Source organism: Hylobates moloch, unplaced genomic scaffold (genome assembly GCF_009828535.3).
Source record: "Hylobates moloch isolate HMO894 unplaced genomic scaffold, HMol_V3 SCAFFOLD_11, whole genome shotgun sequence".
In the NCBI taxonomy this organism is placed as follows: domain Eukaryota; kingdom Metazoa; phylum Chordata; class Mammalia; order Primates; family Hylobatidae; genus Hylobates; species Hylobates moloch.
Window position 1 is genome coordinate 80,193,600 of NW_026652286.1, and position 23,474 is coordinate 80,217,073.

The 23,474-nt window shown below is 38.0% G+C and overlaps 1 protein-coding gene and 1 pseudogene across 3 annotated transcripts in view; one reads left to right on the plus strand and one right to left on the minus strand.

Annotated features, from left to right (window-relative positions):
* Positions 1 to 23,474, plus strand: part of ELMOD1 (ELMO domain containing 1) — a 76,931-nt gene that overhangs the window by 47,678 nt on the left and 5,779 nt on the right. For 2 of the 3 annotated variants that reach the window (XM_032167296.2, XM_032167295.2), the window contains exons 7-11: positions 10,709 to 10,842; positions 13,580 to 13,648; positions 14,133 to 14,156; positions 17,398 to 17,448; positions 19,158 to 19,291. In XM_032167296.2, coding sequence (XP_032023187.1) covers positions 10,709 to 10,842; positions 13,580 to 13,648; positions 14,133 to 14,156; positions 17,398 to 17,448; positions 19,158 to 19,291 — 412 coding nt within the window. The remainder of the gene's footprint in view (positions 1 to 10,708; positions 10,843 to 13,579; positions 13,649 to 14,132; positions 14,157 to 17,397; positions 17,449 to 19,157; positions 19,292 to 23,474) is intronic. The other variant, XM_032167298.2, reaches the window with a different exon arrangement.
* On the minus strand, positions 39 to 7,715 carry LOC116477208 (MOB-like protein phocein; annotated as a pseudogene).

The window sequence follows — 23,474 nt, forward strand, 5'->3', positions numbered from 1 at the left end:
CACCTAACTGGTTGGTAAGGTCAAGTTTTCTTGCTGGTTCAGGTGTTGGAAGTAAATTTTTCATCAGAAAATTCCTGTGAGAAGTTAAGTTCAAAGCCAATTTTCTTTCGTAATCTGAGAAAGCATCAGAGGTGATTTCTGTGGGCTCTCACATTTGGCTTAAGTTTAGATTGCTTAACAAGTGTTGAAAGCCAACAGGAGAAATAGCATTTGTCAAAGAGTGACTTGGGATTCCCATTTACGACTTTTAATACACATCAGAGAAGATAAAGTTGGTTTCTGCTTCAGCAATGGCCCTCTTGGGAAATTACCCAAGATCTTAATGCTGATTATTTATGCATTAACTTAGAGAGTATTAGAAGAGGTAAAGGTTTATATTCGGCACACTAGAACTTCTGGAGAAATAACGTGGAGTTATGAATACTCCTGGCTGTCAAAGCAAAACCTTAAAAATCTTACAGGATCTGATGGTATATTAAGAAACATCAGTAAAACTTTCCCTCAAAACACTGAGTTTGGGGCTAAAGAAATTAAGACCCCACAATAATTAAGACTACCCTTTAGAACTACATACTTACCTGAAATGTTTTATAAATTCATTTCTGAAAATAGATGCTTCTTTAGAATTAGAGTGCTTTAGGGTAGCTCCTTGCCTTTTCCTAGAATTCAAAAAGGCAGTAACAAAATTGTAAGAAAACATTTGTTTAGCTGCCTTTATTTTATTGAAAAATGTCAACAGAATACGTAATTTCAAAAATGTATCCTGTTGTGTTTTTGTGTGAAGGAGTGTATGTTTTTGTGTATGTAAGTACTTAAGCAGATGACTCATTTGTCTCTGTTAATTAGTGCTGGATCTGATGTGAATCATTAATAATTAAAGATGCCTCATTCTTGGCAATAGTTTTTCTTCCTTTTCTCCCTGCTGAAGTTTAGCTAACCTGCTGAATTTTATCTCTTTATATTGCCTTTTTTTTCCTGACTATTTTCTGATGGAGGTAGTTCAACAAAATTACCCAAACATAGGAAATAAGAGGTGACAGAGAAAAGAGGTGTTGTAATTAACAGACAGTCACAAGAGCCTGAACAATTTATTAGAATAGCTGAGGTTCCCTCAGAATGAGTGACATCCAGGTGCCTGCTAGGCATCATCTTTAACTGATCCATTGTATGTGTGCTGGCACATAATAGGTTTTCAACAAATATGAGTGAATGCACGAATTATTATAGTTCATTAGCTACATCTTGAGAACTTGTATATGACTTTTATCTGTGGTTATGATTAGATTATGTGTTATCATTTAAACTGTCAGCTATATGAGGTAGGCAAGGAAATGATGGCTGTCTTTATTTTACAGATGAGAAAACTATAAGCATTTTAGCTCAGGTTCTGATTCACACATCTAGTAAATTATAAAGTCAGGGCTGTTCATTGCTGCATTAGGCACTTTGGGGAAAGGCATCATTTCTGCCCTCAAGCAGCTTACAATCCAATTGGGGCATATTCTTCATCTTCAAAAATCACTATATCTGGCCAGGTGTGGTGGCTCATGCCTGTAATCCCAGCACTTTGGGAGGCTGAGGTGGGTGGATCACTTGAGGTCAGGAGTTTGAGACCAGCCTGGCCAACATGGTGAAACCCTGTCTCTACTAAAAATACAAAAATTAGCCGGGCATAGTAGCAGATGCCTGTACTCAGGAGGCTGAGGCAGGAGAATTGCTTGAATCCAGGAGGCGGAGGTTGCAATAAGCCTAGATCGCACCACTGCACTCCAGCCTGGGTGACAAAGCAAGACTCCATCTCAAAACAAACAAACGAACAAACAAAAAATCACTAAATCTTATCCATACAGCACCCTAAGGTATCTCTGAAATGTTTTCCTTGCCCAATGCCTTATTCTAGCCATCATCTCCAACTTGGGCTGTGACAGCCTTTCAATTATGCCAGTAACCATTAGATTCTTCTCTCGCATCATCTAAAACACTGTTGGAGGGATTTTTTTTTTTTTTCTCAAAAAGATATATTCATTGTCATTCCCTAGACTAGAAACTTCAGGCTATGTCCTATAGTAGAAAGCCCACGCATCTTAGCATGGCATTTTGGAGGCTTTCCAGTGTATTTCATGAAGCTACTGCTCCTGTATCCTCAACACATATAGCACATTTCTGCCATGCTTTGCCATTCACCGTGACCCAGAATAAGTCGTGCCATACCATATGCCCAGGAATTTGTTCATGCTGTTCCCTCTGCTACCCATTATTGTCACTGCAGAAGCCAGCTCGTTTTTTAAATCCTTACTCACTGAATTTTGAAACCTTCACTAACTCCCCAAGCAAACCTAGGAGTGGGAATCTTTGTTCTCTTCTTCAGTTTGTTCAAGTTTCAAGTATGATAATAAAATCAGAAATAATAAAACATTAATGGAGTGTTTAGTATGTGCCAATTGTTACAGTGTTTTCTGGCATTATTTCATTTCATTATTACAGTAGCCTTGTGGTGATACACTGCTGTTATCTTCATTTCTCAGATGAGGAAACTGAAGCTGAGCAGTGAAGTGGCTATGCGAGCTCATATAGGGTGGTAGCTAAGGGCTCTGACCTACCACACTGCACTAGGTCTTGAGAGACAAACCACATCTTGTTTGCATTTGTCTTTCCAGGGCTGACCCATGGTTTGTGTTTCACTGCCTGAGCTTAAGCTTCTTCATTTTTAAAATGGGTAATAATACCCTTGTTACCTACTTCACAGAACTGTTTAGAGCAAAAGTCAGCAAACCAAGGCCTGCAAACCAAATTTGGTATACCACCCATTTTACAAGTAATATTTGCAGTACAGCCACATTCATTTATGTATGGCGTTTATGGCTGCTATGGCCGCTATCCTAGTTTAAAGGCAAAGTTAAGTAGTTACAACAGAGACCATACAGCTCATAAAACCTAAAATATTTGTCAACTGGTCTTTTACAAAGTTTGTGCCCAGGCACAGTGGCTGACACCTGTAATCCCAGCACTCTGGGAAGCTGAGGCAGGAGGATCACTTGAGCCCGGGAGTTCAAGACCAGCCTGAGCAACATAGCAAGACCCCATCTCCACACAAAAAATTTTTAATAAATAGCTGGGCATGATGATGTGCACCTGTAGTACCAGTTACTTGGGAGGCTGAGCCAGGAGGATCATTTGTGCCCAGGAGGTCAAGGCTACAGTGAGCTATGGTTGTACCACTGTACTTAGCCTGGGCAACAGAGTGTGACCCTTCTAAATAATAATAATAATAATAATAATAATTAAATTAAGTTAAATGTAAGAACATGTTTGCTGACCCCTAGTTTCTAAGCACAGGTCATATATAGTATTGCCACACGTTTAAGTGCTTGGCTTTTTAAGCATAGGAGAGCATTATCAGTGTTACTAGAGTTCTAAAGTATTTTAAAAATCTAGATTTTATGATCATTTGAACATAGCCTGGGATGAAATTGAATAATATTACTGTCCATATGAATCACTTATATAGACATTTCTATTAAAAGTGTTCCAACCAAATTAATAATGACAAAATTCCAGGCGGATTCATGCACTTAATGAAAAACATAAAGTCCAGAATAAAGACCCTCTCCTGATGGAAAGAGACAATCCCACGGTGACCTTGGTGAGAAGCTGCTTCTCCTTGAATGCTCTGGCTCGAGGCTAGATGAATCGCCTTCCCTTTCTGTCCTGCAGAGGGTTCAAGACCAGGCAGAAATGTTCAAATAAACTTGTGTAAAGCTTCAGTTCACAGCGAAGAGAGTTCAGCAGAGAGAGCAGGCTGTGATGGATAACAGTCTGACTCAGAGTGCAGTCTCCACATCTGTTTCTTGTCTTCTGCTATAGGCATCACTTTTCCTAGCCCCTGGTCTCCTCCGCTTCGCAGGTGGCTTTGTAATAACTACTCCCAGTAGCACAGTCTTAGATGAGTGGATTCCTCAGAGTCCCCACTATAGGCCCACCACCGTTTCTCAGATCTGAAGTTGGCTTCCTAGTGCATGACCTCATCCTTCAGGAGCACCCCCCATCCCCTACTCATATTTTTTCAGGGAAGAGCTTACCTATTGGAAGAGAATCGAAATAGCTCAAGGTTATTTTATTTTATACATATTTATTTTGAGACAGGTTCTCACTCTGTCACACAGGCTGGAGTGCAGTGGTGCAATCTTGGCTCACCGCAACCTCCACCTTCCGGGTTGAAGCAGTTCTCCAGCCTCAGCCTCCTGAGTAGCTGGGATTACAGGCATGAGCCACAGCGCCTGGCTCAAGGTTTTTTTTACATAGGAAATATACAGATAATTGTACTTCATATAAGTATTTTGGCATAATGGGCTTTCATCTTCCAAAATAAGTTTGACAATTTTATTTGCTACATATATTTATTAACCTACTGGTTTAGCCTCTCAATATTTAGCAAGTTTGTTTTAAAAATTACTATTCCCATTGGTTTATAATACCATTAATATAAATGCATAATTTCAAAGTCAACATTCCTTTCACTGTGGACATAAGAATTCTTAAGGGGTACAATAATGACTGTGGCTGCTGGGCACTGTTCAAAGCCAAAAGGACTGGCAGGCTCGGAAAGGCATAAACTATTTATACATACCCTCAGTATACTACGAGCCCCACATTTTTGCTGTACATTCTTGTCTCATAATACAGTATAAATTATTCCCTAAGTCTGAAAAAAAATTAAGATGAATACATTTTCGTCTTAATTTCAAAATAACCTTTTTAATGAAAAAGAAGTTCCTCATGTTAAATTCGTTCAAAAGAAGGATTTAAATACTTTGGTCACAACATGTACAATTTTTTGACCCAGAGTGCCTCATTAAAATCAGTTTAGCAATAAAACCTCCTGTGCTTTATCAAAAACAGCATTCAATAGATTATAAAATTATTAAATCTGCGTTTGAATCATTATTAGGACACTGAATTATAACAAAGTCCAATAAATGTATGACCATTCATCAACACCCTTAAAACCTGTGAATTATTGCAATTAATCTCATGTGTGCATGTAATTCAAACATAAACTTTGTGGAGAGGGGATATAAAATAAATACTACAATATTTCTTCAGTCCTATTTAATGCTGCCTAGATGGTTAGATAAAAAGGTTAATATTAGTAACAGGCACTTTGGGAAGCCAAGGCAGGTGGATCACCTGAGGCCAGGCATTTGAGACCAGCCTGGCCAACATGGTGAAACACCGTCTCTACTAAAAATACAAAAATTAGCCAGGCATGGTGGCGCACACCTGTAGTCCCAGCTACTCAGGAGGCTGAGGCGCTAGAATCGCTTGAGCCTGGGAGGCAGAGGTTGCAGTGAACCGAGATCATGCCACTGCACTCCTACCTGGGTGACGGCGAAAGACTCTGTCTCAAAAAAGAAAAAAGAAAAAAATATATATATCTAACAGGAAGAATCAAACTAGTTTAATAACTTGTTTTCTAAATAGTTGCCACAATTTAGTAGAACCAAGATATGCCAGAGCCTATGCCAATATATTTTTCCTGCAGTGTAATGTAATTGCTAATATGAGGTATAATCTGGAAGCAATTAATACAAATATAAACAGGCATAAGCCACCACAAAATCACAGTCTGGTGAAAGCTTTTCAGCTAAACTAGTTGGAGAAGAGAGTTAAGGGAAATGAGAAAGGGCGGACAGGGCAGGTTTCCAGTGGGAACATCATTTACATGCCTTATCATCATCCTCTTATATGTAACAGTCCACTGGTGCAGGAAGGTAAATCCTGTCCAAGTATGCTAGCCTAAAATACACTTTATGTAGCATAGTGAGATTATTTAAGTATTACTAATGCTTCATTTGCACTTACATTTAGATTATACATAATTCTATTAAAAACTCATTTCTCAAAATGAGATAAAAGTGTTTCAGGTAAGATGGAACTATGTACTACAGAATTTAGAATATCTAAACTCAGAGGTAAAATCAAAGGAAAACAGTACTACCTTTTTAGTAAATGGATTGTATGAGCTTACTCTTTTTTTTAGACTCTTACTCTGTCGCCCAGGCTGGAGTGCAGTGGTGCCAACTCAGCTCACTGCAACCTCCGCCTCCCAGGTCAAGCAATTCTCTGCCTCAGCCTCCCAAGTAGCTGGGATTACAGGCGCCTGCCATCACACCCAGCTAATTTTTGTATTTTTAATAGAGATGGGGTTTCACCATCTTAGCCAGGCTGGTCTTGAACTCCTGACCTCATGATCCACCTGCCTTGGCCTCCCAAAGTGCTGGGATTACAGGCCTGAGCCACCACACGCGGCTCCTTACTCATTTTTTAATAGATGGGTTTGTCTGTTGAGGATTGTAAACCAATGATTGGTTAGCAGCAATTTTACCAAACTGTAAGTTATTTTATTAACAGACATTATAAACAGATAATACTAATCTTATTTTAAAATAATGAGTGCCACACTGGTGAATATACAGCTTATGAATAACTTTAATTATAAAAGGCAAACACAGCAGACAACTATACTAAACAAAGAAGCTAGAATATGGATACATGATTGATGGGTCTAAAATGATACATACCGTACATAATTAATGTTAATCATGTGATCGTTATATTTTTCTTTGTGATTCCCCTTCATGCTACTTTCTCCAGAAGCTGAATTCTGAACTTTCTTTTCTAAAATTGGTACAATCAGGTTATCCTTGGACATCAAATTTTCTTTTATCACAAACTTAGTGATACAAAATGACACAAAAATGTTTCATTTTCATATTCATCCAATATCTGGAGTAATAAAAAGAAACATGTGACCAGGCACAGTGGCTCACGCCTGTAATCCCAACAATTTGGGAGGCCGAGACCAGCAGATCACTTGAGGTCAGGAGTTCGAGACCAGCCTGGCCAACATGGTGAAACCCCATCTCTACTAAAAACACAAAAATTAGTTGGGCATTGTGGCTGGCACCTGTAATCCCAGCTACTCAGGAGGCTGAGGAAGGAGAATTGCTTTAACCCGGGAGGCAGAAGTTGCAGTGAGCTGAGATCACACAAGTGCACTCCAGCCTGGGTGACAGAATGAGACTCCATCTAGGGAAAAAAAAAAAAAAAGCACGTGAAAATATTCTGGAAATCTTAAAGTATGCTGGTCCAAGTTTTGCTACAGATGATTCCTTTATACTAACCCTGCTGGGGAAATAGTTATTGCTTTTCAGAAGACACAGCACCATCAAGTCTGTGTCTAGTCTAGTCTGTAGTAGAACACTCTTGGAGTTTTATGAGCTGCACAAAGAAAAATCCATTGTTCAGTTGCTGTCATTTGAGTACAAGTATCTGGATGGCATTCAGTCTGAAGTTTGACAGCAAGTCCATTTAGCTCAAGGCAGAATTGCCTTAAATGTTCATACTTCCATATACCTGCATCTTGGCTTCAGGTGGCTCAAGACTTTTGTCAGTATTGGAGCAATCTTGACTCTTATGTTCCGTTGCATATACTGCTGAACAGCTAGCATACTGTCCATTTCATCAAAAGAATCATCAGGCCAGGTGCCCAGCCTGGTCCACCTCAGCATTGCCATGCCCTCTGCCATGACCACAGTGCCATCATCTGAAGATTAACAACTTAATTAAGAACACTTTTTAGCCATTTGTCTAGTCTTTCATGATCCATAGAATTATTAAAATGAAATTTCTTTTTAAAGCATTTTATTATTCAGGCCGGGCACGGTGGCTCATATCTGTAATCCTAGAACTTTGGGAGGCTGAGGCAGGTGGATCACTTGAGGTCAGGAGTTTGACACCAGCCTGGCCAACGTGGCGAAACTCTGTCTCTACTAAAAAAGCAAAACAAAACAAAACAAAAACACAAAAATTAGCTGGGCGTGGTGGTGTACACCTCTAGTCCCAGCTACTTGGAGGCCGAGGCACAAGAATCCCTTGTACCCAGGAAGCAGAGGTTGCAGTGAGCCGAGATCATGCCACTACACTCTAGCCTGGGCGACAGAGTAAGACCCTGTCTCCCAAGGAAAAAAAAAAATGCATTTTATTATTCAAATGTTTTACTAAGCATTTACTAAGTATCCCATGCTATAAGCATTCACCTAATGAGTGAGGTTTATCACCCACCTATGGAAATGAAGAGCCTGCTTTTGCCATCTTGCTGCACTCATTCCATGAAACAAGATATATATATATATATATACATATATATATATACACATATACACATTTTATATATATATATTATATATATATTTTTTTTTTTTTGAGACATCTCACTTGTACCCAGGCTAGTGCATGGGCGACTCGGTCACTGCAACTCCCTCTGGTTCAACCATTCTCTGCTTCACCTCCAAAACTGGACTACAGGCCCACCACCACCCGGCTAATTTTTTTTTTTTTTGTATTAATAGAGGACCTTCACTGTTAACAGGATGGTCTCATCTGACCTTGTGATCACCCCCACCTCCAAATCTGGATTACAGGCTGACCACCATGGCCACCCTCTAGTTTTTAAAAAACTTTCCCATGATTCTTTTCTGATGATCTCAAACAGTTTCTGGTTTTTGTTTTTTGTTTTTTTTTGAGACGGAGTTTTGTGCCCAGGCTGGAGTGCAGTGGGGCTATCTAGACTCACTGTAAGCTCCGCCTCCCAGGTTCAAGCAATTCTCCTGCCTTAGCCTCCCAAGTAGGTGGGATTACAGGTGTGCACCACCATGCCTGGCTAATTTTTTGTATGTTTAGTAGGGATGGGGTTTCACCATGTTGGCCAGGCTGGTCTAGAACTCCTGACCTGAAGTTATCCACCCTCCTCGGCTTCCCAAAGTGCTAGAATTACGTGAGCCACTGCGCCCGGCCAGTTTCTGTTTTGATGAATGCACGGGACTGGCACATTCTTATATGAATTCTTTAAAAAGAGATTTTGTATATTCATGCTTGATATTTTGCTTTCAAGCATGAGAGATCTACCTCCTATCTTTTTACCCTTTTTCTCTCGCCCTTTAGAGAAATCAAATTTACCTGTTGTGGCACTAACATAAAATATTGTATAATGTGAATAATAAGTAGTATTAGATTAATGTATAAAATAACATTAGTAAAATGAATAACAGCCTTTATTAGTATTTTCTGTCATTGAATATTATGTTTTACACTGTGTCAGGTATGTGACAGTTTGATTTAGCAAGGTATTTTGTGTATTACTGTTTCATTTAAGCTTTTTAATGTAAAATAAGCAATTTAGAAATTGAATTATTTCTGAAATAGTAGTTAAGTAAATTTTACATTTGTGTTTATGCCCTGTTGGTAATGAAGATGTAAGTCTAAATAGTAAACTTGCTTACATGACCATCTCTATTAGAAAAAACGAAGAGTCTGAGCATTACGTATTTATACAAGTATGGGTCTCAGCATTTCTCTCAAGTAATGGTATGTGCTGAATCTATCTTTCTACAGAAAACTTGAAAAAATAGAACCAGCTTATTAAGCAGTAAAGAGTATAATGCTTAAAATTTACAATCGTCCAATAATATATTAATAAAATTGATTTTAATTGAAATTACTTTCGGTAACTCTTAAAGATAATAATACATTTTGAGGTTTATTCGTGAACATTGCTGATATTCCTTCCTCCAGCTACATGATAATGTGATAATGTTTACTCTCACTCCTGTTATAGGTGAGACCTAAAAAATGAAACTTGGCCAGGCGTGGTAGCTCATGCCTGTAATCCCAGCACTTTGGGAGGCTGAGGCAGGCGGATAACTTGAGGTCAGGAGTTTGAGAACAGCTGGCCAATGTGGTAAAACCCCGCCTCTACTAAAAATACAAAAATCAGTGAGGCATGGTGGTTCATGACTGTAATCCCAGCTACTCCGGAGATGGAGGCAGGAGAACCACTTGAACCCAGGAGGCGGAGGTTGCAGTGAGCCGAAATCATGCACAGCACTCCAGCCTGGGCAACAGAGTGAGACTCTGTCTCCAAAAAAAAAAAAAAAAAAAAAAGGCAAAAAGAAACTCATGTCAGTTCTTTTTTTTTTTTTTTTTTTTGGTTAATAATGCTGCTAAAAGTTTTGATATAACATTAAAGCATTTTCCGAGAATCTGGATATAGGTGGCCCTGAAATTTTTCCTCTTCTCTCTTTTCTTTATACTCTTAAATATTTTTGCGAGCACCGAAGAGCTTTTTTGTGGGAGATTATCTATCTAATCTGTCTATCTATCTATCTATCTATCTATCTATCTATCTATCTATCTATCTATCTATCTACCTACCTACCTACTATCTAATTTCCCACTCAAAATTAAAATAGAAAGACTTTAAACATTAAAATATATAAATACGTAATCCATTGCCTTCAGACCAAGATATCACAACATATTATGCATCCTTTGGAAAATTCAACTGTGTACTTATGAGACAATGAGAGCGAAAAGGCAAATAACCTCTTCTTTTATTATAACATAGTTGTTTTTTGGTTTTGTTTTTATCTCTCAGACCCTCTGGAAAGGTCCTGGGAACCTCCAAGGAGGCTTCAGATCATACTTTGAGAAATGCTGTCATAAATAATTGAAAGATGATCACATCTTTAATTGTAATGTATTTGCATACATTCAGCTTTACAAAGCTCCTCCTAATAATGTAGTTTACAAAATCTGAACCAATAGGAAAGGGTGTATCAACAGAGTAATTCTTTTTTTTTTCCTACAGTTATGGAAATTCTTGAAGCCCAATACTCCACTGGAATCTCGGATTTCTAAGCAGTGGTGTGAAATTGGTTTCCAAGGTGATGATCCTAAAACAGATTTTCGAGGAATGGGACTTCTGGGACTGTACAATTTGCAGTAAGTAAAATGAAGGACAGCTGAGTGTTTGAGTGATGTTTTGGTCTCCTCATACTGAAATGGCAAAAGTTGAGTAATTAGCTTCAAAAGGTACTTCTCATAAGACTCTAAGAAAACATTCAAGTCCCCTGAGAGGTCAGGTTCATAAAATGTTAAAAGTGTCTGCCACCTTCCTTGTATTTCAGCAAACTTCATGGATTTTTAAAGCAAATCTCAAATATATTTTAAAAATTTATTATTTAAAATTTTCACACATATGTAAAAACAGAGAAGATTATAAAGAACACCCTTGTATTGATCATCCAGATTCAGTAATTGACGTTTTGAAATATTCACAACCTTTTTTTTGGCAGAAGGGTGTTAATGAAAATTCTACACCGTCATTTCACCCTTCATATTTTAATATGTAGTTCTAAAAAATGTCAGTATTACCTCACATTAAGCACAATGCCATTATCACACCAAACACAATTAACAATGATTCCTTGGTGTCATCTTTATCCAGTCCATATTCAAATTTCCCAGTTCTCTCTAAAATACTTTTTACAGCTGGTTTGTCCTAGTGCACATCCATGTAAGATCTACACATTGCACTTAGTTACTATGCCCTTTGGTCTTCTTAAATTAGATCAGTCTCTCTTGCTCTGTCCCTTCCTTTTGCCCCCTCCTCCATGTCATTCCCTTCAAGATTTCAGAACAGTTGTCCTGTAATATGTCCCATGGTCTGGATTTGTCTGTTTGCACTTGTATCCGTCCCCTGTATTTCCTGAAAATTGGAGGTATGCAGACAGGCTTGAAGAGATTCAGGTTGACATCACAGTGGGAGGCCTTCAGTGTCCCTCCACTCTCAGCCCTGTGCTGCAGCAAATCAGAGGGATCCCAGCCTGATGCCTCCAGTGTAAAGTCCACCATCAGCCTTTCTTCCTTCTATGATCTTTACTGAACCAGTTAATTAATTGTATAAATAATGCTTTTCAATTTCTGTTATTTTTCCTATAATTGTTGGCTGGAATTTTTAAAGACCTGGTTTCCTTACAGAGTATAGTTATTTGGTTTATCTGAAATACAGGCAGGACAGATACTCAATTTTTGTATTTGCTTACCAATTCTCAGAGTCAGTAGTTGGTAGCCTGGTTCCCTTGTTAGTCATCAATTTTTTTTTTTTTTTTTTTTTTGCTCTCTCTATTTTTAAAACACCATTTGTTAACTCCTGTGTTTTTATATGTTTATTGTAACTCAACTAATTGTACTTGTTATTTTTTTCATGCTTTAATTCAGTCATGTGTAGTCATTATTTTTTGAGTCAAAGGGTCCTTTCAAGTTGGTTCTTGTGTCCTTTGACACTACCCTATTAGGGCAGTGATGTATTTTTTTAAAAAGTTAATTAAGCCTTACTCAGTCATTTTGGTGGCATCCCATTTTTCCCCTGGATCTTTCCCTTTATTTTAAATTTAAGAAGTTTAATAATCACCCATTCTTTTATGAAACATTTTAATGTAATATTAATGAATGGAAAGTAAACATTAGTGACAAACACAATGTCACAGATAAGTGGATAAAGTCTGAGCTTTCAAATAACTGGGACAATTGGCCTTCCATTGAGAAAAATAAATTAAATCACTACCTCACCTCAGTTCACAAGTTGAAAGTCCAAAACAAGTCTTTCCTACTTTTAGAAGAAAATCGATATCTGAGTAAGGAGAGATCTCTTAAAGACACGAGCAAAAAAAGCATCAACTGGAAAAGAAGAATCAATAAATTTCACACATTAAAATTGAAAATTGCAGTAAGATAAGCCCCATAAACAAAGTAAAATGAGATAAGACTGACGCTCACATAAATGATAAAGGATCTATGTTCAGTATATTATTCTCTATAAGGTTATTTGTCTTTTTTATTTGAAGACATTTTTAGACTCACTGAGCCAAAAAATATGAACAGATGAGACATAAAAGAGGAAACCCAGATAACTGACAAAAGTATGAAAAGAAACTCAGTCTCATTAACAACTATGAATGTGTGCATTACAATTGCTGACTTGGGTTTGAAATTTCCTGAGAGGAAATTCAAGAACTTCTTTTACCCTTTGGATTGATGCAGGAAATATACACACATCACATTAAATAATATGTGCTATTGTTTTATCATTGTCTCTATGAAGTACTTTTTAATGAATCGTTTTTGAGGGTGTGCAACTTTTTGTGTTTATTAGGAAACTTAACTACCTTTTCCTCTTAGAATAAAATGTTATTGTTTTTAACATATCTATACTCAGCAAGATATTTTCCATTCATCCAGAATTCAAATTCCCAATGAATATTTGAAACATACCCTCTCTCATCTCCTCCAGTCTTTTCTTTCTTTCATCATGTCCCTTCACCAAGGCTTCTGCCTTCTGCCTCTAAACACCGAACTATTCGACCTCCTCTTCTATAACCCCTCTTCATAATAAAATCCTTGGTTCTCTGGGTAATGGCAAAGCTCTTAATTAAATTTTCAAAATCTACTGGATACATTCGTAACTCTATGTGGGTTTCACAGCTACCCTACCATGTCATTACATTTGGAAAATTCTGTTGTGAAAAGCTGTTTTTGTTCCCTGGAGGAGCTGAAACAAGTGATAACCTTATGCCAGTATCCATCTCTGAATTCAAAATGACCTCGAATTGGATTAAAATGAATATATTCAGCAAGTAAGCAAGTATAGAATTACGGTTTTCTTTCCCTCCCGCTGCAGGTATTTCGCAGAAAGGGATGCCACAGCAGCTCAGCAGGTCCTGTCTGACTCTCTTCATCCGAAATGCAGGTAATTATTGAAAGTAACAGATGAATTAGGTTTTATGGGTTAGATCAAATGAACTTCATTCATCTCCTGCATGTATCTGTTGATGAGATTCTCAGGAGAGTGAGGCTCAAAGCTTTTTCAAACAAGCCCTTGTAATAAATGCTGAGTTGGAGCGTTAAAACTTCGGGTACTCATTTCAAGATTTAGGATGTAAAGTGGCACCATTCAGGTGAAATATGTATTTAAAGGACTGATAGAGTCACTAGTGTCCAGGAAGACTGAGGAGGTGGGCATGGAAGAAGGGCAGGGTCTGGGGGAAAGAGTCCAGAGACAAGAAAGATGACAGGGGAACAGAAGGAAGAATGGAAGTTAAGAAGTCAGGGACCAGGTGAGAACATCTGGAATTACTAAGGCTTTTTCTTTCTTTCTTTCTTGTAAAATTCTAGATTCTAAATTGTTTGCATTTTCATTTACTTTTCTAATTTTTTTCTTTGATTACATGAAGGGATATCACTAAAGAAGAAATAAGGTATTTTTTCTTTGTTTTGTGTTTTATTGCTTTTATTTTGTCTTAGAATAAGTATGGGTAAGAATTTTTTTAAGGAACTCAATTTATTTGTTTCAAAAAGCCAATATTTTCAAACTTTTAATCTAATACAGTTAATTATAGCTGGGCTATGTTTTAACAAACTGAAAACCAGATGAGACTGAGCACTTGGAAAATGTCAAACAGTCTTTCTAGAGCCATGACAAAACCTGGTTGGAGAAACGTTTTGAATACTCACCTAAAGGCTGAACACCTCACCACACCTGTTCTGACTCCATTTACCCCAGAGAGGGGCATTTTATTTGGGAATTTTGTTGCACAGAATAACTTTGCTCTTCTATTAATATATCTAATTTGATTATTATAAATGGTAGTTTTGTGTGTGTGTGTTAGTCACTCTTCTTAGAAGGAGTTCCATTATTTTGCAATCATAGTTTTATATTACTTTTTTCTCCTCAGCATGATGGTAGATTAGTTGTTAGTATTCATGTTTGCTAAGTAAATCCAAAATATTATCAAAACCGTCTCAAGATTCAGGGATAGGTTGAGTTGGGCTTTTTTCCCCCCTCCACCTTACTATTTTACTCATTCTAGCTTCATTTGGCTAAGATTCATTAAGTCATATTACACTTCCCAAATTTACATTTGTAATATTTTATAAGATTAAAAATTCATTCTTTTAAGAAAAACACTACAGTCGTTTAGCTCTTTCTTGTTATATGGTTAAAAATCAAGTGATATTAATTTTTTAACTACATCTTCTGAATTGCATATTTCTGTAATGTAGAGACTCTAAACTCCCTCTAGTTAAAATTGGCTGGGGAGTCTGTCCATGCTCTCAGGTGGCATTTCCTGGAGGAACGTCAGTCAGAAGACACGAGTCCTCCGCGGTCCTTGGAAAGTGACAATAAGCTCGCAATATTTCTGATTAACCATTGGAGGGGGACTGACTTTGTCTATGAGTCATTCTTAAAGAAAAGCTTTATAGTTGTATCTCCTGTGTCAGCCATCCAAGAGAAAGTATTTGAGGTTTGGGGTGACTAACTCTTATTTAAAAAGAGACTAGCATTTGTGTGTGCATGCATATATGTGTAGTCATGTATAAAATTACCATACTTTATCCCTCAAACTACAATAAAATTGAATCAATAAAGTTCATGTATTAATGACTTCAAACTGATGGTAAATGTCATTGGATACAGATCAGAATGTTTCAAAATGCTACTGTCCTTCACTGATGTCTGATAAAAGTATATATTGATTGATTATATCAACGTAGGTTCTGTCAAGCCCTGAATATTTCAGGTGTTCAAGAGAGAAAAGTCAGCGTGTACTAAGGAAAGCTCTTTCCTGTCTATCCTTCAGCAAGCGTGACACATTACTGCTCTTGTAAACATCCATTGGTTGAGTATTAAAGTAACTTGAGGGATAAAAGTGGATTCAAGTTAAAGAAGAAAGTTTTGACTATTAGTTTGTGTGTGTGTTTGTTTTCTCCCAACAAGGGGAATGCCATCTGTGTGGGCCAGGATATCCTATAAGTATCAAATAAGTAGAGATCATTGGCCTTTTCTTACATTTCCAATGCAGATAGAGATATGATTTAATAAATATGGAGACACTGTGTATTTATAAAGCTATGCGGAAGAGAAAATAGGTGCTTATAAATTCTTATATATAAAATTTCTTAAATTGCACACATACCTTATTTTAGTTTGGATATGAATCTTTAAGGTAAAAAAATCTCCTGATCTCCTGATTCCTCTTCAGCTGTTTGGTTTGTTAGCCAGAAGTTACACTTTAAAAATAGGTGGCACATTTTAATATGAATTAAAAACAGTTATTTTGAATTAGAGCCATTTATGGAATAGAAAGTACATATTGTTAAATATCAATTCTGTGTAATGTTTTTGTGGTTGTGTGTTGTGTGTATTATATGCATGTCTTGTAATAAAATCTTTGCCATGTGTTCTGGAGAACGCTCCTTTCTTCTAGTTAGATAGAGAGAAATTAAATATTCATAATAACTAGTTTTTATATTGTATTGAGTTCAAATGCAAACTACAGTTTATACAATTTACACAAATTTTATATATAAGAGTTTATAAGCACCCATTTTTCTCTTCAACAAAGCTTTATAAATAAACGGTGCCTCCTTATTTGTTAAATTACATCTCTATCTGCATTGGAAATATAAGAAAAGGCCATATGACCTTAGTGTAAAATACTGAATAAAGGTTACATCAGTCACAGGGAAGAATGGAACGTGAGTCCTGCCGCCTTCTGTTGGCTGTATGGTGGGGAGTGGGAGTGGGGCAGATGCACACAGAGTAATAGAATGTAGGGCACAGTGAGCCGAGATTGCACCACCACACTCCAGCCTGGATGACAGAGCGAGGCCAAGAAAGAGAGAGAGAGAGAGAGAGAAAGCATTTTCAGAATGCTTCTATGATAGAAATCTTTTTTCAAACAGTCTTATTCAGAAGCTCAAATTATAAAAACAGATGAAAATGGAGCTGCTGTGGCTTACTGACTTAGCTTAGCCAGAAGAAATACCACCGCACTTACTGGGACAGAATTTTTAAAACCTGTAAATGCTCTCTCCCTCCCTCCCTCCTCTCTCCCTCCCTTGCTTCCTTTTTTTCTTCCTTCCTTGCTTCCCCTGCTCCCCGCCTCTCCTCCCTCTCCTCCTTTCCTTACCTTCCTTACTTCCCTCCCTCCTTCCTTTCTTCTTTTCTTTCTTTTACTAACTCAATAATTTACTTATCCATGAACATTTATTTGGCATCTACCATGTACCAGGCATCACAATAATATAATAACATTATTTATAATATTATTGTAGTATGGTGAATAGGATAAACACCACTGGGTAAAACCAAACAAAATGCAGTAGGGAATCATGAGAGAGTGAGGCAACATCTAGTTACCTCACTAAATGTTTCAGGAAGGAGGGGTTTGATCATTAATGATAGTGCAAAAGAATAGCTTAATGTTTGGCCTTTAGGGCTGTCTCCCATGGCTATACTAAAGTGGATAGGAGGTAAATAGCATGGCCTTAAATAATTCCATTTCTGACCTCCATATAAATTGTACTGTGGCTTAACATTTGTTGGATAACTGAGCTACAGACATCTCTGCATATAGTTAACATAAGCATTAAAAGAGAACAAGTACCAATTAGAGGTTAAATCTGACTTACTTACTTATTCATTCATCCATTCAGCAAATTCAGCAAAGCAGAATGGGAGAAGAAAAGGATGGATAAGGCAATTGGGTGAGTATGGGATCTCACATGGAAAGATGGTCCGTCTGAAACAGAACCAGAACTAGAACTAGAACTAGAGTATCATGAAAGACAAGGGTGAAACTCTACTTGTCCTAATAGAAGTATACAATCTGGTTAAAATGTTTAAAGTACCCTTTTATATGTTTGTGGATTTATCTGTATGGTTATATGATATTACTTTGCCTATGAACAACTGACAAGGTAGAAAGTTGTAAATCATAAGGAAATGATTTTCAGAAATCACTTAGAATTGTGTTTGGGGCCGGGCACGGTGGCTCACGCCTGTAATCCCAGCACTTTGGGAGGCCGAGGCGGGCGGATCACGAGGTCAGGAGATCGAGACCATCCTGGCTAACATGGTGAAACTCCGTCTCTACTAAAAATACAAAAAATTAGCCGGGCGTGGTGGCCGGCGCCTGTAGTCCCAGCTACTCGGGAGGCTGAGGCAGGAGAATGGCGTGAACCCGGGAGGTGCAGCTTGCAGTGAGCCGAGATCACGCAACTGCACTCCAGCCTGGGTGACAGAGCGAGACTGTCTCAAAAAAAAAAAAAAAGAATTGTGTTTGGTAGTTTTCTTTTAAGGATTTTACCAAATATTGGGCAATTTGATAAAAATTTATTTTAGTTTTTTTATAATGCCCCATATTATCCAAAAATATTTCTGAACAGAGAATTTTTTTCTGTGCTGGATTTATATTAGCAGAGAGGATTTAAGAACTCAGGTTCCATTAATTTTTGGTAAACATGTAAATAAGGAACTAGAAAATATACACTTGTTAAGATCCTTATTTACATTTTTCTCATCATAAAAGTAATATACAATTTATTACAGAAAAGTAAACAAAAAATCACCCCAATCTTATTACTCTAGCATACTCATGTTAATATTTTGTGGCATCTTATTTTAGTTTTTTTCCTGCACCTCTGTGTGTATATAATAAAATGGCTTGCTCTATCCATAATGTTTTATATCCTGCTGAAATCGTCTTTAAGAAGATAGTTTTAATCAGGTGTAGTATATTATATGAGATTACCGTAATTTATTTTGCTATCTGTCTTCTTTAGGATATTTGAATAGTTTCCATGTCGTTGCCATTATTTAAAATGCTGTAATGAATTATATCTATAAAGCTTTGTCCACTTCGGATTTTTTTTCTGTCATATATTTGGAAATGGAAAGGTCAAAGTATATGAACTACCAATTCTCTTGATACACGTTACTGAAATTTTCTGCTAAATTACCAAAGTCAAGGTTTTGATAGGGTGGGGACGGAAGGGTGACTTGCCACTCTGATAATTTAATAGTAAGTTAAATATCAGATTATCCATTATTGAAATGCTTTTTTTTTTTTGTAAAGTGAAATCACGTTTACTAAGACAGCAAAAGAATAAAAGAAAAGAATGGCTACTCCATGGGTAGAGCAGCCCCAAGGGCTGCTGGTTGGCTATTTTTATGGTTATTTCTTGATTATTTGCTGAACAAGGGGTAGAATATTCATGAGTTTTCTGGGAAAGGGGTGGGCAATTCCCAGAACTGAGGGTTCTTCCCCTTTTAGACCACAGATCTAACTTCCTGACATTACCATGGCATTTGTACACGGTCATGGCACTGGTAGGAGTGTCTTTTAGCATGCTAATGGGAAATGCTTATTTCTTATATGTGACACACAGTTGGTTTTGTGGTTTATACTTTATAGGTACTCATTTGCAATTGTGGGCATCAATATAACTGACCTGGCATATAATCTACTGGTCAGCGGAGCTCTAAAAACCCATTTCTACAATATCGCCCCAGAAGCTCCAACATTGTCTCACTTTCAGCAAACATTCTGTAAGTATCCTGTTGTATAATTATCAATATAGGTTTCTACGCTGGGCAGGGTGGCTCATCCCTGTAATCCCAGCACTTTGGGAGGCCAAGGCGGGTGGATTGCCAGAGCTCAGGAGTTCAAGACCAGCTTGGCCAGCATGGTGAAACCCCATCTGTACTAAAAATAGAAAAATTAGCCAGGCATGGTGATGCGCACCTGTAATCCCATCTACTTGGGAGGCTGAGGCAGGATAATTACTTGAACCCGGGAGATGGAGGTTGCAATGAGCTGAGATTGTGCCCCTGCACTCCAGCCTGGACAACAGAGTGAGACTCCATCTCAAAAAAATTATATATATGTATATTATCTATATTATATAATATAATATATTATATTATATTACATATTTTATATTATATATAATATATATATATATAGAGAGAGAGAGAGAGAGAGAGAGATTTCTATAGAACACTCCAGACAAGGGTCGAAGCTGAGAGATCTTTGTGATTTGGCTGCTTTGGAGCCTTTGAACTTCCTCTATTGGTTCTGATTTTTTTTGTTTTCTCATTCAAAAATCTACACTTATATTTTCAGGCATGGTAAATTCTCTTTCCTGCTCTTGCATAATCTCCAGTGTATCCCCTTCTGGTCTGACTCAAAGACATCATGGGTGTTTCTCTCCCTCTGATCCTCATGGCATAGCACTTAAGAGTGCAGGTTCTGAAGACAGCCTGAGTTAATTTTCAGATCTATGTTTTAGCAGAAATGAAATCTCCAAGAAGGATTAGAAGATAAAGTTGAAACTCTCCTAGAAAGTAGAACAAAAAGGCATAGATGAAAAATAGAAAATAAAAAAGGTTGTCAAATTAATGGATCATTCTATGAGGTCTTGTGTCTGAATAATAGAAGTGCCAGAAAAATAGTGGTGAAAACTAAGGAAGGGGAATCAAAGAAATAAATTAAGAAAAATTTTCAGAACTGAAGTATGAGTTTTCATACTTAAAGTAACAAGCACCTACATAATAGATTAATGTATACCCACACCAAGGTTCTAATCATTGTGAAATTTAATGATATTGGAAAGAGATGACCCCGAAAACTTCCAAAGCTGTCACAATGAATTGGGAATCAAGATGACACTGGACTTCTCAACAGCAACATTGTATGTATATTTTGAAGACAATATTCTAAAAAAATAGATTATTGTCTTCAAAAGTTAAGAGAGACTGGGCACTGCACATCATACCTGTAATCCCAGCAGTTTGGGAGGCTGAGGTGGGGGGATTGCTTGAGCCCAGGAGTTTGAGACCAGCCCAGGCAACATAACAAGACCCTGTCTCTACAAAAAATAAAACATTAGCCAGCTGTAGTCCCAGCCACTCAAGAGGCTGAGGTGAGAAGATCGCTTGAGCCTAAGGAGGTCAAGGCTGCTGTGAGCTATGATTGTGCCACTGCACTCCAGCCTGGGTGACAGAGCAAGACCCCATCTCAATCAATCAGTCAATCAAAGTTAAGAGAATATCTTTTAAAACTAAGAGAATATGATTTCCAGTTTAGAATTTTACACACAGTATAACTTACTACCTTACCAATCAAGTATGGGAGTAGAATAAAGACAGTTTCTTAATGCAAGGTCTTAAACTTTACTTCCCTATACCTTTATCAGGAAGCTTATTTCCACAAAGTGAGAGAATAATCCTAAAGGAATAAATGGGGTCTAGAAAATAGGAAATCTATCCCAGGAGAGCAGTGAAGGGAAAGCCCAAAATATCTGTGCAATTGGCTGCAAATAGTAAATCTAGATTCTAGAAGGTCAGAAGGCTGTGGGAGAGACTCTTTGAAGAACATGAAATTGACAGAGTATTACCATGTTTGAACACATTGAGAAGACATTGGCATATATAGGAGACAGTTTAGGCTTAAATTAAGGGGGAAGCCAGGCAAATAAACAAAAGAAGGCAGTTATTAATACAAAGGAAAGAAAAGGGTGAGAAAATAAGTGACTATGTGTCGGGGGTGAGTGAGCGGGAGCTAAATCTTTATCTTCTATAAAGAAAAAAAATTTTTAATCAAGTAATGGAAAGCATGTTGATTAGAGCTATGAAGATCAATAACCAAAATAATCAGCTAAAAGAATTGAAATACTGCTTTAGGAAAGCAGGAATTAGGGCAGGAGACTGCTTTTTTTTGTTTTGGGGGGTTTTTTGGTTTTTTGTTTTTGTAACAAGACCCGTTAAACTATTTGATTGTGAACAATGTGCATGTGTGACTTCGATAAAAATGAAAAGTAAATTATAAAACACATATACTTTACAACTTGTTAATGGAAAATGTAAGTCCCTTACATACATTATCACAGCTCCTGCTTTGATAATTGGATGATTATATTCACTCCTATAAAAATTCTGAGCATCTCCAGCAAATACGATTGAGATTTTACTATGGATTAGGTTCTATGCTGAGGAAGACAGGCATTTAAACAAATACTTAAAATGTAGTGGGTCCAGCATTATCTTCAGGGAAACAAAAAAGTCTTTAAAAAAATAAAATGTAGTGGGAAGAATTTAGTGATTGAGGAAGTAAAGGTACTGCTTCTAAAAATTGGAAAAGTTGCCGGCACAGTGGCTCACACCTGTAATCCCAGCACTTTGGGAGGCCAAGAAGGGCAGATCACTTGAGGTCAAGAGTTTAAGACCAGCCTGATCAAAAGGGTGAAACCGTGTCTCTATGAAAAATACAAAAATTAGCCAGGTGTGATGGTGCACACCTGTAATCCCAGCTACTCGGGAGGCTGAGGCACGAGAATCTCTTGAAACCAGAAGGTGGAGGTTGTAGTGAGCCGAGATTGCGCCACTGCACTCCAGCCTGGGTGACAGGGTGAGACTGCATCTCATAAATAAATAAATATTGAAAAAGTCTGTGACTGCCTTAGCTCACTCAGCCTGGAAGTCAGGGAAGTTTCTCCAAAGCAAATGCCACTTTTGAAGAGACCCAAAAAATGAGTGGCAGGAAATAAGGCAATGGTGGCTGAGTGGTCCAGTGAAGGCCATAAAGCAAAAGAGTATGTGGATTTAAGAAATAGAGCATAGGGTTTGCCGGGTGGTGACTAGAGATGGCACTGGAAGCCTAAGAGCAGGATGGAGGGCAGTCCTGAAGAGCTCTGTAAGCCACGTCAAAGAGCATCAACATCCAGATAAAGAAAGCCTCTTGCCGTGTTTCCCTGGCCCCTTATACTTGCCCTATTCTGTATTTACCATGCTCATTAGGGAAATCAGGGAAGTAGTTTTGAGGGAAGGTAGAGTGAGTTTAGTTTTAGGCATACTGAGGGTGAGCTGCTCTTGGGAAATCCGTATGGAGCTGCAGATTGGGCATTCTCATAAGGTAGGGCTCTGGAGTGCTGAAGGATTAGAAAGGCTCAAGCTACAGATTTGTGACTAATTAGCACCCGGGAGAATATCAGAGCCACACAGTGGGGGAGCACTCCCAGGAAAAAGTCAAAGTTAGAATCGTAAAGAATTGGCATTTAAGGGCAGGTTTCACTGCTGTATCCTCAGCATAAAACCTGGTACAGGGTAGAGGTGCTCAGTAACTAGTGGGTGGTTGGGTGGGTGGGTGGATGGATGGATGGATGGATGGATGGATGGATGGATGGATATATGGAAGGCTGAAATACTGGCTGATGTTTTTTGCAGGAGAAAGGAGAGTCTAGTTTCTGTGGGAAATTTTAGCATTAGGCTGGGCACGGTGGCTTACACCTGTAATCCCAGCACTTTGGGAGGCTGAGGCAGGACAATCACTTGAGCCCAGGAGTTCGAGACCAACCTGGGTAACATGGTGAAACCCCATCTCTACAAAAGAAAAAAAAAAAATATTAGTCTTGGCCTGGATTGGTACGCTTCCAAGAGAATCCTAGCCCAGATGAGCAAGTATGCAATAGGATTACATATTTCCGAAGGCCCTCATCAGGTTTTGCAAGCAGCAGCAATCCCCCCATGGATTGTGGTGTATGTAGGCAGAGAGACTCAGGCCTCTCTAAGGGAAACCAACTGTGCCCTAGATTCATTGTTCCTCAATCAGACATGATCAGTTCTGCACGTCTCCTCTGTAATATTCTTGCAATTACCTGTGTCCTTGCATATGTCTCTGCCCTCTACTAACCAAATGCAGTGAAGCAAAACCAAGACATTCAAGCAGCAACAA